This window comes from Homalodisca vitripennis, chromosome 4, assembly GCF_021130785.1.
Source record: "Homalodisca vitripennis isolate AUS2020 chromosome 4, UT_GWSS_2.1, whole genome shotgun sequence".
NCBI classification, from domain to species: Eukaryota; Metazoa; Arthropoda; class Insecta; order Hemiptera; family Cicadellidae; genus Homalodisca; species Homalodisca vitripennis.
In genome coordinates, this window is record NC_060210.1 from 196,799,103 (window position 1) to 196,813,278 (window position 14,176).

General features: G+C 40.9%; 1 protein-coding gene across 1 annotated transcript; it reads left to right on the plus strand.

Moving 5' to 3' along the window:
• The first annotated feature begins 4,826 nt into the window (after positions 1–4,826).
• LOC124361355 (sentrin-specific protease 1-like) lies at positions 4,827–5,516 on the plus strand. Its single transcript, XM_046815404.1, has one exon. It carries the CDS (start codon positions 4,827–4,829, stop codon positions 5,514–5,516), a length of 690 nt encoding a protein of 229 aa, XP_046671360.1.
• The last annotated feature ends 8,660 nt before the right edge of the window (positions 5,517–14,176 follow it).

Sequence of the window (14,176 nt, forward strand, 5' to 3'; positions counted from 1 at the left end):
AGAGCCCTTCCCTCGGATTTGCTCCTACGGAATATGGAAGTGTGAGTCGAGCAACGAGCGGCGAAACTCTCCCAAATAACGAAAATGTGCAATCGAAGACAGGAACAGAGATGGAAGTTATTAGAGAGATGCTTGGTCTCCCGCCTACCGCTACGTTCGAAGAAGTTAAGCGAATAATGTCAGGAGCTGTACGACCACAGTCCCAACTCGTAGCGACTAGAGGAACTACTTTCGAACAAACAACCCCGAGAGAGTTGAGCCAGAATTCAGAGTATGAATTGATGGCATCCCGGAACGTACATCCATCAAACTCGCTACCACAACAGTATTACGAGTTCACTAATACGCAGTCAGGAAACATGGCGTCTGGTTTCGAGAGAAACCCACACAGCATTTCAGACACCGCTACATTGTGCAATATGGTACGCAAATGGAATCTTCGTTTTGATGGCAGGAGAGATACTGACGCCATATCGTTCTTAGAACGACTACACGAATTGATGGATGCTTATGAAGTCCAAAAAGATCGAATGCTAAAAGCTCTACCTGAACTGCTAAAAGAGAGTGCACTTTTGTGGTACAGAAATAATCGAGATATTTGGGCAAACTTTGTAGATTTTCTTCGAGACTTTCAGATACAGTACCTGCCACCGGGGTATATCGTTCATCTGGATGATGAAATTCGAAAACGAACCCAAGGCGATGGAGAACTGTTTAAACAATACGTTGTTGCTCTGTCTACTCTCATCAGAAGAAGAGGAGGATTTTCGGAGACTGAGAAGTTAGAGAGAATCTACAATAATACGCACCCGACGTATAAAATGTATGTTCGAAGGAGAGATTTCGTGAACTTAGCCGGACTAATGAAGGTTGCTGATGAGTATGAAACTTGTCTACGAGAAAAACTTAATTATCGCCCTCCACCGAGTCCTGCTCAAGCGCTAGTTCCGGAAACAGCATTTCAAAGCAAAGGTAGATCTCAGCAACTGAAAGATAGTTTTCAAGCATATGCCGTGTCTAGGACTGCACATCCCAGAACGGAAACTCAGGATAAACTTGAAACTGCGCAAACCAGGCCATCCGACAGCGGGCACCGGAAAGTATCTTTCAATGAACCGTCCACCGATCAGAGAGCCACTACACACATGCAAACTTGTGACGACCAAAATAACCCGTCAAAGCCTAATAGTATACGAGGGATAGTATGTTGGAATTGCGAAATACCAGGCCATCTCTATAGAAATTGTAGAAAACCAAGGAATTTGAAATGTTTCAACTGTAAGAAGCCATGTGTTAAAACGACATCATGTGATTGTAGGCAATCGGGAAACGAAGCGAGGACTTCGGGAGTTGGGGGTCACCGGAGTCCAAACCGAAGTCAAAACTGACTACCCCAAAAGAATGGAATGAATGGCTCGACAAAATTAAAAATTTTTGTGGCATGAACAATCGAATCGATATTGATGACCCAAGACCGTACACGAACGTGGAGATTTACGGAAGAAACTTCAAAGCGTTGATTGATACCGGTGCAGTGGCGTCACTCATTAATGAAGAGGTAGCCGATTTCCTGGGGAAAGTAGGCGTTCTACCTGCGAGGAAACAATTCAAAATCTCACTAGCCGACAATACTCAAGTGTCCGTCTCGAGCATATATCGCTTTAAATGCAGAATCACCGATCACGAGCTGGACGTAGCAACTGCGTATTTGCCGTCGCTGACTGCCCCGATCATCCTGGGCATGGACCTGATCCGACCATTAAATTTGGTATCAGTTAACTGCGGCGGAGATCTATATGACAGTCGTGTGACCGACGTCAGCTGTATGAATAGCGACAGAGTACCAGAGGAGGTTAGTTCACTAGATGACGAAGAGAGACACATATTGAACGAATTTTTACAGGAAGAGCTTCCTAAATTCGAGTCCTGCTCGGGAAAAACAACTTTGGTGGAGCATCGAATCAAACTCAGCAAGAACGAACCGATAAAACAACGATACTATCCTAGAAATCCGGCGATGCAACAGATCATTAACGAGGAAGTTGATAAGATGTTACAAGATGGAGTTATAGAACCATCGTCGAGCCCGTGGAGTTCTCCGATAGTGCTCGTGAAGAAACCCAGTGGGAAATATCGTTTCTGCATAGATTTTAGAAAATTAAATGGCGTCAGCGAGAAAGACGCGTACCCGTTGCCCCAAATAAATTCGATTTTGGAGAAATTGAGAGAAGCCTCCTTCATCTCTACCATCGATTTGAAACAAGGATATTGGCAGGTACCCCTTTCGCAAGAAAGCAAACCTCTCACTGCTTTCACCGTACCTGGCAAGGGCCTGTACCATTTTCGGGTAATGCCGTTTGGATTGCATTCTGCTGGAGCAACGTTCCAACGATTACTAGACCAAATTATAGGTCCCGAGCTAGAGCCAAAAGCATTTGCTTATTTAGATGACCTAATTATTGTCAGTAAGACGTTTGAAGAACACTTAACGCTCCTCAAGGATGTCTTCAATAGGCTACGAGGCGCTGGTCTGAAACCAAATGCAGAGAAATGTCAATTCTGCAAACGAGAATTAAAATATTTAGGCCACGTTGTAAATAAAGACGGAATTCGTACAGACCCAGAAAAGGTACGAGCCATCCGAGAGTTCCCCACTCCTACTTCAGTTCGCTCTTTGAGAAGCTTCCTAGGACTCGCTTCTTGGTATAGAAGATTTGTGGAGAATTTCGCCAAATCAACTAGACCTCTAACCAAACTTTTAAAGAAAAGTGAAAAGTGGGATTGGACGGACGAACAACAGAGTGCGTTTCTCGAGCTTAAAGATAAGCTTTCCGATACACCAATACTAGCGTGTCCCGATTTTCAACAAACGTTTTGGCTAGAAGTAGATGCTTCGAATGATGGACTGGGTGCAGCATTGACTCAGAAAATCGATAAGAGAGAACGCGTTATAGCATTTGCTAGCCGATTGTTGACCGACGGTGAGAAAAAGTTCACCGTTACCGAAAAAGAATGTTTGGCGTTAGTATGGGCGGTAAAGAAATTTAGGCCATATCTGGAGGGGTACAAATTTATCGCCGTTACCGATCATCAGGCTCTCAAATGGCTGATGAATATTCAGCAGCCGACGGGACGACTAGCTCGGTGGGTGCTAGAACTTCAGCAGAACGATTTTGAGATTCATTACCGGAAGGGTACACTAAACAGAGTGGCAGATGCTCTGTCTCGCTACCCCGTAGAAGGTGCAAACAGCGCTCAGATATGCTCTAGCGCAGAAGTTTTGGAAAAGGAATCGGACTTAAAGCGAGATTGGTACCACAAGATGTTCGCTAGAGTTACCTCCAAGCCCGACACGTGCCGAAATTTAAGGATTGCCGGAGGAAACCTTATGAAGTATAAGCCCCGAGGAAGGGCGAATAGGTTCGACGACTCTCTAAATTGGAAACTGTGTGTGCCAAAAGACAAGCGAGAAGCTGTGTTGAATGAAAATCACGATCGCGAAACGGCCGGCCATCTCGGAATAAGAAAAACGGCAAAGCGAGTCCAAGAGAGGTATTATTGGCCGGGATTGCTCACGGATGTGAAGAATTATGTTAGAAGATGTCAGTCTTGTCAGGCGCACAAGGTTGAACAACGGAAACCAGCAGGAAAGATGTACTTTCGGAGACCAACTGGTCCATGGTATAAGGTCACAGCCGATATAATAGGACCCTTGCCACGTTCACGAAGAGGTGCGAGGTTTATCCTAGTCGTACAGGATATCTTCACGAAATGGGTAGAACTGTGTTCGTTAAAATCAGTGACCGCGACGAATGTGGTGAACGCATTTCAAAATTTGGTGCTTTTTCGATACGGCGCACCAGAGGTCACCATCACTGATAATGGATCGCAGTTTACGGCCAAGCTATGGCGTAATTTACTGGAGAGTTGGGGAATCGAACATCAACTGACAGCACCCTACACGCCTCAAGAGAATCCGGTGGAGCGGGCGAATCGAGTCCTAAAGACGATGATCGCACAGTACGTCAAAGAAGATCAACGGCTTTGGGACATACACTTGAACGAATTCAGGTACGCCATGAACACCACCGTACATGATTCTACGGGATTTACTCCAGCTTTATTAAATTTTGGACGGGAATTGCGGTTACCGAATGCAATCCATGGCCCCCTAAAGGTACAGAATGGGCAAAATGACTCCGAGTCTCATGTGACAGATACGAACCGGAAAAGATTAGAAGCTTTCGCGAAACTGTACAAGCAATGCCATTCGAATTTAGAAAGAGCGAGTCGATCTCAAGCAAAATATTACAACCTAAGGCGGAGAGAGCAAAATTTCCGGGTTGGGGAGTTGGTGTGGCTGAAACAACACCATCTCTCGTCGGCGATTGACTCTTTCGCCTCGAAGCTAGCGGCAAAATACGACGGGCCTTATACAATTGTAGAAAGGTTCGGATCAAACATCTATAGCCTCTGTGGTCGAAAAAAGAATGTGCTACGAGCTCACGTCAAAGACTTAAAAAAGTATGTCGACTAAGGGAACACGTCTATCTGGCTGAATAAGCCGGATGTTGCAGCTCCTACTGGGTAAGTAGTAGGCTGTAACTTCGCACGTTATAGATAAGGATGTCTAGTTTAGTTTTGTGATTCCTGCATGTGTTGAACTCTTGCTTTGGGTTGCAGGTTGCACGCTAACTGCACTATCCCCTGCTATTTGCATTTGTAGTTTTTGTGTGCTTGAGTGGTTACCTTGTGGCTTTGCACGGTAGTCTAGAGCTTGGCTTGTGTGTCTGGGTTTTTGTTCCACAGTTTGACAGATAAGGAAGATGGCACGAGTCGTAAGGAAACAGGTCCGTTTGCTGCCATGCGATTCAGAGCGGCTTTTTCCTGGACAGCTGCTAAACGGCGAGGTAATTTCGGCGTATCTGCGGCTTCTGGAGAGACGGAATGCGATGGATCATAACCTGCCAAATGTCCTCGCACTGGACTCCTACTTCTTCACGGTGCTGAAGAGATCCGGCCACGAGCGAGCGCGGGGTCACCATCGCGACCAGGACTTGTGGGATTATGAGAAAATCCTCGTCCCCGTACATGAGGAGTTGGCGGACGTCGGCCACTGGTGGCTTCTCGTAGTAGAGCCACGGAAGGAAACCATCAGCGCATACGACTACCTAAAAGGAAGAAACCACAAGCCGGCGATGGATCTTCTGCGCGAATACCTGAAGAAGGAGGAGATGAGGGCCAAGACCGAGGCCCGGAGTTGGTGCCTCTACGGTGAGCGGAGTTGTCCTTCACAGGACAACCTTGTGGACTGCGGGGTTTTCCTCTGCGCTATCGCCGGAGCCATCTGCGGGGGACGGGAGGCTAAGGAATTGCGAGTAGATGGCCGAGAGTTCAGGCGGCAGATGGCGAAAGAACTTCGGGAGGATTCGGTGACCGAGAACAAGAGCAGCCAGCCGGAATTGTTTCCGGGGAGGAACCGGACTGGTCTTTCGAAGATCTGGCCAAAGAGTTAGACCAGCTAACTGACCCAACGAAGTGGTCACTTATACTTCCGGCCGAGGACGAAACACCAGAAGAGATCGGTGTCCTGCAGGAGGAGGTGGACGCGATAAACCCACCGGAAGGTGCCGCGGGAACGTCCTCGGGACACATGGAGGTTGACAAGTGTATGGCTCCCAAACCCACACTACTAGAGCTGGCCAGACTGTCACCTATGGACGAGGGTGACGTCCTCTCTTTGTCGCCCGGGTGGAGCATGGGCAGCTCAATTGAAGTGATCCCGGACCCCGAGGAAGAGGAATTCCTTCGAGTAGCCCCGTCGGTGAAATCCCAGCCAGAGGAGACGGCAACGCAGGAAAGGATGGGCGACCCTCCAGAGCGTCCTCACGGCACCAAACCAAAGAGGACCCGTGGCAAACGCCGTACCATGAAGGTCCAGATACCGGGGACGAACGAGTGGAAGAGGATAAATGTCCGGAAATTGGGCCTTCCAGTCTTCCCAAAGAAAAAATAATGGAAAGAGAGGGCAGTTTAAGAAGAATTTTTATTTTGTTTTCTCCTACGTAGGGGCGTAGGGGAATTTATTAATTCGAAAACGAAGTGTACACTTTTAGTTTACCTTATTTCTTTTATGTTGAATTTTTGTGAAAAGTAAGTTTATTTTGATTTGTTAATCCGACTTCAGAGTCTTTTTTTTTAGTTTTTATTTTCTCCACGAAGTAAGTGGGGGGTGTAAGGGTTCAATTTTATACCCCGTTTTTTTTTCTTAAATGAGAAAACGTTTATTTTGACAAGTAGGTGTGTCGATTTATTTTTTTTCGTCGATAGTCGTCGTCGTCATTCCATTAGAAGGAGTCGATTTGAGGTTAGGGAACCTCTCTACTCGGGGCAGTGCAGTTAGCCGGAGCTCCGATGTGACCGCTGCAGCGTCTGGCGACGACTGACGAAAACGCGTCTCTGCGCATGACCGGCTGGCGGCCTACTTATACAGCCGATCCGACAAGGGACAGAGAGTTTTTGCTTGCTAACGTCGTGGAGTGAAGCCTATTCGAGGAGAAGAGTTTTCGCTTGCGGACGTCGGTTTATGAAGTCTGAAGTCGAGTCGAGGAATACGAGAGCCCTGTACGAGAGAATACGCAGTCGGCATATATCGTCTTTTGGTGAGTCACCCCGAATTGTAATCATTAAGGGAATTTAAAAACAGTACGAATATTGAATATAAAAACTAGTGTTGATTCGTTAACCTTGAATTCTACGGAATCTAAAAAAACTAATAATTCGGTGCGTAGTATAGGTTATTTCGTTTAGTGACAGTAGTGTATCTATTAATTATAGATTCCATTACCTTTCACTACCTGTCCTAGTTTGCAAACGTGTATTTTGCATCCTATAAGCCGCGTAGGCTTGTTATCCTATTCCTAAAATTAGTAATTCGGTGCGTAGGATAGGTTAACAGCAGCTTATAGGTTATCCCGTTTGGTGACAGTAGTGTATCTATCAAATATAGGTTCTATTACCTTTCACTACCTGTCCTAGTTTGCAAACGTGTATTTTGCATCCTATAAGCCGCGTAGGCTTGTTATCCTATTCCTAAAATTAATAATTCGGTGCGTAGGATAGGTTAACAGCAGCTTATAGGTTATCTCGTTTGGTGACAGTAGTGTATCTATCAAATATAGGTTCTATTACCTTTCACTACCTGTCCTAGTTTGCAAACGTGTATTTTGCATCCTATAAGCCGTGTAGGCTTGTTATCCTATTCCTAAAATTAGTAATTCGGTGCGTAGGATAGGTTAACAGCAGCTTATAGGTTATCCCGTTTGGTGACAGTAGTGTATCTATTAATTATAGATTCCATTACCTTTCACTACCTGTCCTAGTTTGCAAACGTGTATTTTGCATCCTATAAGCCGCGTAGGCTTGTTATCCTATTCCTAAAATTAGTAATTCGGTGCGTAGGATAGGTTAACAACAGCTTATAGGTTATCCTGTTTGGTGACAGTAGTGTATCTATCAAATATAGGTTCTATTACCTTTCACTACCTGTCCTAGTTTGCAAACGTGTATTTTGCATCCTATAAGCCGCGTAGGCTTGTTATCCTATTCCTAAAATTAATAATTCGGTGCGTAGGATAGGTTAACAGCAGCTTATAGGTTATCTCGTTTGGTGACAGTAGTGTATCTATCAAATATAGGTTCTATTACCTTTCACTACCTGTCCTAGTTTGCAAACGTGTATTTTGCATCCTATAAGCCGCGTAGGCTTGTTATCCTATTCCTAAAATTAATAATTCGGTGCGTAGGATAGGTTAACAGCAGCTTATAGGTTATCTCGTTTGGTGACAGTAGTGTATCTATCAAATATAGGTTCTATTACGTTTCACTGCCTGTCCTAGTCTGCAAACGTGTATTTTTGCATCCTATAAGCCGCGTAGGCTTGTTATCCTATTCCTAAAATTAATAATTCGGTGCGTAGGATAGGTTAACAGCAGCTTATAGGTTATCTCGTTTGGTGACAGTAGTGTATCTATCAAATATAGGTTCTATTACCTTTCACTACCTGTCCTAGTTTGCAAACGTGTATTTTGCATCCTATAAGCCGCGTAGGCTTGTTATCCTATTCCTAAAATTGATAATTCGGTGCGTAGGATAGGTTAACAGCAGCTTATAGGTTATCCCGTTTGGTGACAGTAGTGTATCTATCAAATATAGGTTCTATTACCTTTCACTACCTGTCCTAGTTTGCAAACGTGTATTTTGCATCCTATAAGCCGCGTAGGCTTGTTATCCTATTCCTAAAATTAATAATTCGGTGCGTAGGATAGGTTAAGACCAGCTTATAGGCTATCTCGTCTAGTGACAGTAGAGTATCTATTAAATATAGGTTCTATTACCTTTCACTACCTGTCCTAGTTTGCAAACGCATATTTTGCATCCTATAAGCTGTATAGGTTTGCTATCCTATTCTTAAAAGTTAATAGTTTGGTGCATAAGATAAGTTAGGTGTATGTACTTGGTCAATCTACTAGATATAGCATATATAAGCCTTTCTATAGCTCATGATAATATATTTTGCTTAATTTAAGTCGTGTAGGCCTAATAGCCTAAGCTCAAAGTTATTGATCAACGCCAGGATAGGCTGGGAACTTAAGGGAACCAGGTAGTGAAATATTTTAATTTTAAAAATTTTTTTATTATTATTTATTATTGTTGCCAATCTTTTTCTGAACAATTTGATACCAAATATATGCAAATCTAAGCACTAATTCATATTAATTTTAATTTTTTTGTGCGGGAACGCACTGAGCTGATACACATATCAGTAGGATTTCCCATTTGTTTCCCCTACACCCACTAGCAATTTACCAATTGCTGTGATGGAGCACATAAAACCAATATATAAAGACTTAGCAGACCCAAATTTATTAAAAAAATGTGTTCACGGAAAGACACAAAACCAAAACGAGTCCTTCAATAATATGATTTGGACAAGGATTTCTAAAAACAATTTTGTTGGACTTTCCACTTTGACAATTGGAGTGCAAGATGCAATATTGTGTTACAATGATGGAGCTCTTGGGAAGATAAAAGTTCTTGATAAGTTATGTGGCCAAGCAGGAACTAATTGTGTTGTAGGACTCAAGCGACAAGATGAACTCCGCATATTTGAAGCTGAAAAAGCCATGAAAGATATAGAAAAAAAGCAAAAGAAGTCAGAAAAACAGTAAAACGTAGAATACTTGAGAATGAGAAAGACCCAGATGACCCAGCCTATGGCTATGGTGCACACTAATTATGTTCAAGTAGGTAGGCCTATACACATTTGTTAGTTTTAGGGCAGAGTAAAATTAAATGTTGGTTTTCCGAAAGTTTGTTTTTTTGTCATTTGGTACCATTATTTTGCAAACTATTGAACCAAATTTGACCAAACTTGCACACATTCTTTGTATTATCACAATAAACAATAATAAGATGTATTATTACATGAAAATAAAAAATAAAAAAATATAACACTTTTATGCAAAAAAAATGATTAAAAAATGTTTTAAAATTCAAAAATCAATAAAAAAAAAGTTGTAAAAAATATATGTTTGAAAATCCTTATTATTGTTAACAGAGCAACAAACAAAATAGTGTGAAAGTTTCATTGCAATATCTCTTTTAGTTTTTGAGAAAAGTGTACCTAAAAAAGGTAAATTTAACATGGGCGAGATTGCCACTACCTGGTCCCCTTAATTTAGGCTATCTAGGTAACAGCCTTGTTTACAGATATATTATTCATTGGCTTAATAAACCTCTGAATTCTCAGCCCGGTTTCTAAATAATATTTGTTTGGTGCCCTGTAAATCGCATAAGCTTTACTTCCTACTTCGAAGAGTATGTTTCAAAGTGAATGTTAGGTTGTAGGCTATAACAAACTTTTAATGCTTGTTAATATTAGCATATTTGATACTAAGGGCTTAAAGAGGAAAATAGTACACACGAAATACCTGTATTATTGCTGAACAAGGATACTTGTATTAAATAACCTAAATATATTTGCTTGAAGGGATTTAGCTGCTTCACAGGAGAGAGATATAACACAAGACTTCCCTTAGACATTTTGCTTCCAGCTTAACTTATAAACTTATACGTTAACGTTAGTCTTGTTAGTATAGAGAAGGAATCTGTTGGTTTAATATATTTAATATTTTATTTTGATACTATAAAGTCAAAACATAACCTCAGCTTAACACAGCACAACAACACACTGAAGGAAGAAGAAACGAGCAGACGATACTGAGACCGGTTTGAGCCAACGGCTGTGGAATAAAGATCTCGCGGACCACCGATATTAAAAATCTGTTTTTCTCACGCACAAATAATTGTCAAATAGTCGTCGTTACAATAGGATTTATTTCTAAACGTCGCATTCTAGAACGGGGCATTGACAGCTCTAATCAACATTTATCCACGTAAAATCGCGAAACATAGAACAGAAAACTGTGATGATATCGTTCTATTGAAGAGTGCGAATAACTGAATTCGCTCTGAACGAGTCTGAGATTTTCTGTTCACTCACGTTTAACCTTGTGTATGATATCGATCTCTACCAGCGTACGGTGAGGGCGCGGGTAAGATAGAATTAGCTATAAGTCGATATCACAACCCTGGAATAGAACCCAGCACGACTGCAACTATCAGGGCAGACGATATAAAAAGCGATTTCACCGAAACACCTCACAATAGTATATTATTTTATGGTAAATACTTGTATTACCTCTGCGTTAGCGAATTTTATCACTCGAGGAGACGGAAGAACTTTTTTCTATTTGTTTTTTAGTTCGCACGATATTTAAAGGACGACCTGACTTATAAACTTGTAACTTTACATGAAGTTTAATGATGAACGTTAGTGAACTTGATTACGTTGATCTCATAGGTACACATAGTTGGAGGAGGAAAGTCCAAAAATAACTAAATCACATGACATTTTAACATGTAACATAGTATCATACATATTATGTAGAACAACTATCTACAAGAAACATCGAGAAAATGTCATATGTAATTTTAAATTTTGCACGAAACTTCATTTCTACACAGTAAAGAACTATGATGGTACATGTTTCGCCACTGGTTTGGGTTCAACCCATCACTCAGTACAATTATTTTTTTGTCTGCCGGTGGATGTAAAAATGGCTGCAAGGTTGTCTGTGTATCCGGTTGTCTGGTTGACTTAAAATTTGCATGCAATCTCAGCATATTACCCGACATATTGTCTTGCGAACCTTATACACATGTGAGATAGGTGTATAACAATCTTGGGTATTGTTTTTTTTTATCATTGACAAGGAAGTTCGGTTATTTTTAGAAAATTAAGAGTAGAACGCAATAATTATATGCATTTACTTCTACCTTTTATAATTATTTTTTATTGTATTACTAATAATTATATACAGCTACTCTTAGAGTGTTAGATACGTAGACATGACTTTTTTAATTATAATTAAATGTATTACAACAACTTAAGGCCAGTAAGAAAAGGTTAAAATGTTTCAGCGAAGACTCATTGTGTTTGATCGCCAGAAGACACAATCCAGTATTGAGTACAATAATACAAAGCGATCTTAAACGGTTACATATTGGCATTAGATTCGATCCGGCAAACGAAGGAAACAATGATTATAGATAGTATATTAAGAAAACTATTAAATACATGTTACTTGAGTAAAATCTGACAATAATAAAATAACAATCAACATTTTAAACACAATTCATTAAAAATGAGATAAATACTGTAAGATTAAAACTCTAAACAAACCAGTATAGTATAGCAATATATTCTTGAAAAACTAACTAGAGTTACCAAACAAGATTTCTGCCACAGAATCCTCTATGGTTTATTCTCTGGATATTCAAAACTATCGTACAGATCGCCAAAAGGGATCTGAGTGCGCGGCAAAGTCTCTACTATCCAAACACGAAACATTGACCTCACCTACGCGCTGTCATTGGGTGATTGATTTAAAAGAACTGAACCATCGGAACACCTTTTATTTGAATATAACCACGAGACAACTGAATAAATCGGTAAATGTTCCAGTTCTTGCCTCTTGAGTCATGAGAATACCGAACAATGAGCTCTGAGGGAAAGGCTACTGTTCTTGAAAAAGACGCCCTTCTTCCTCGCTCGACATCAGGCTGCCGTCCGCTACGTGCGTGCAGATCCCTTGGCCTATCTGTACAAATTTTATCTGATGGCATTGAAATTTAGATAAGAAAATAGACGTGGCTTTATTACGAATCCCAAAATAATATTAAAAAAAAACAATCACCAATTTTGTATGATTTTATTACCGCACATTTGCGAAATGTTGAAGTTTTCTGTTATCAGGTTTCGAGATGTTAATTTTTGACTTAATTCATTCGTTTTGCTATACTACGACAAGTATCGCAACAGAAAAACAGCTATCAGCGGTTTGATTTCAGGTTCAAACTTTGTAACTCATATAAACCCTGTGTCAGTTTGGAAAGATCGTATTATTATGCCTTCAAAAATTTAACTAATTACATAGTAAATCGTCCTTTAATTTAAACTAGTATTTTCCAATGCTAATACTAACCATTCGAACTGCGTTTGGAAGGCTCCGAAAACCGAAACGTTTCGATTGAAACTTCTCGCAATCGCCTACTAATGATTATTTATTATCGAACAAGATTATAAGATTAGGCCTAGGTTAGGTTAATTTCAAAAATGCAAGTTGTTATTAACTGTTATGTTTAGATACACCTATTTATGTCGTGTATTTCTAATTAATTTTGTTGAATTGTTAAATATCATATAATTAATGGGAGTACATATACCTGAAAACTGTTTAACAAATATGAAGTGTGTGGAAAATTGTCCAACGACAGTTTTTATGACATTTTGTCAAATAAATGTTTTCTTCTCTTGTTTGTTCTGTTGGCATACCCCCCCCCCACCCCCCCCCCCCCCCACCCCCCCCCCCCCCCACCCCCCCCCCCCCCCACCCCCCCCCCCCCCCACCCCCCCCCCCCCCCACCCCCCCCCAAAACTGTTAACGTTTCAGTTTGTTAATATTTTTATGGAGACATTTTTCCAATTATAATTAATTGAATATATTTTACGAGATTATTTAGATGATACGAATATTGAAATAGTTTAGTTTAACTATTCAACTTCGGATTACAAGTTGTTTTTTAATTCAGTAAAGATAACGATGAAGAAGTTTAGTTTGTTTCTATTCTAAAATAAATTTTTGTATACATTATATTAGAATATTATGAACACATAAATGTAAATGAAAATGGTCGTTATAAATCCATATACATTTACTCTCCAGATTACCTCTGTTGTATAGAGATGTCACGTATGGCAGTACTACTTCTGATACTACCGATACTGTTTATGGCTTCTGTAATTTACTGCGGCCATGTGATGGTGGCTGACAAAAACTTTATAGGGCGTCATTCTGACCCAATAAAGACCCGATTGGTGTCACGAAGTCAGTCCAGACCTTCTATGTTTGAGTGGACGTAAGATAAATTGACAGTAAAGAGTAGAGGTCCTAGGTCTGACCTTTGTGGTATTCCAGAAGCCATTCTCGCAGTATCCGGTACCTTTCGTTAAATGTAGTAATCCAGTCTTCACTAAGTACTAACACCGCATCATGGTAAGGACTTACAGATGAGAAGTGGAGTAAAGATGTTTTATTTACCAGGCGAAGTTAGGACTATGAAGGCCCTCTCTAACAGTTATCCTGGGGACCAACGGCTTAAAGGTGACTTCCGAACCACTAACAACGGCCGGGCAGGCGGGCTGCTTGCAAGGACAGGATCGCTCAGCGGTCACTCATCCAAGCAGCAGCCACGCTCGACGTTGATTGATCCGGTTATCTTGCGATAACCGTTGTACCCTCTACACTACGCCATTGGCTGGAAGGAAGTTTAAAACTCTTTCCTGTAGGTACTAATATCGATCCAATAATCCGGAAACGACTGGAAAAATGTTGTTTGTGAGATCACTTCATACATATTGTTTAGAAATGTAAGGAAAACCATGTTATATTATAATTTATCTTTTATAAATAATAACTTTCATTTTATTTAACACTTTATAAGAGCAGATAATATAACAACACCCGTGACCGTAACGAAAGAAGTGGTGGAG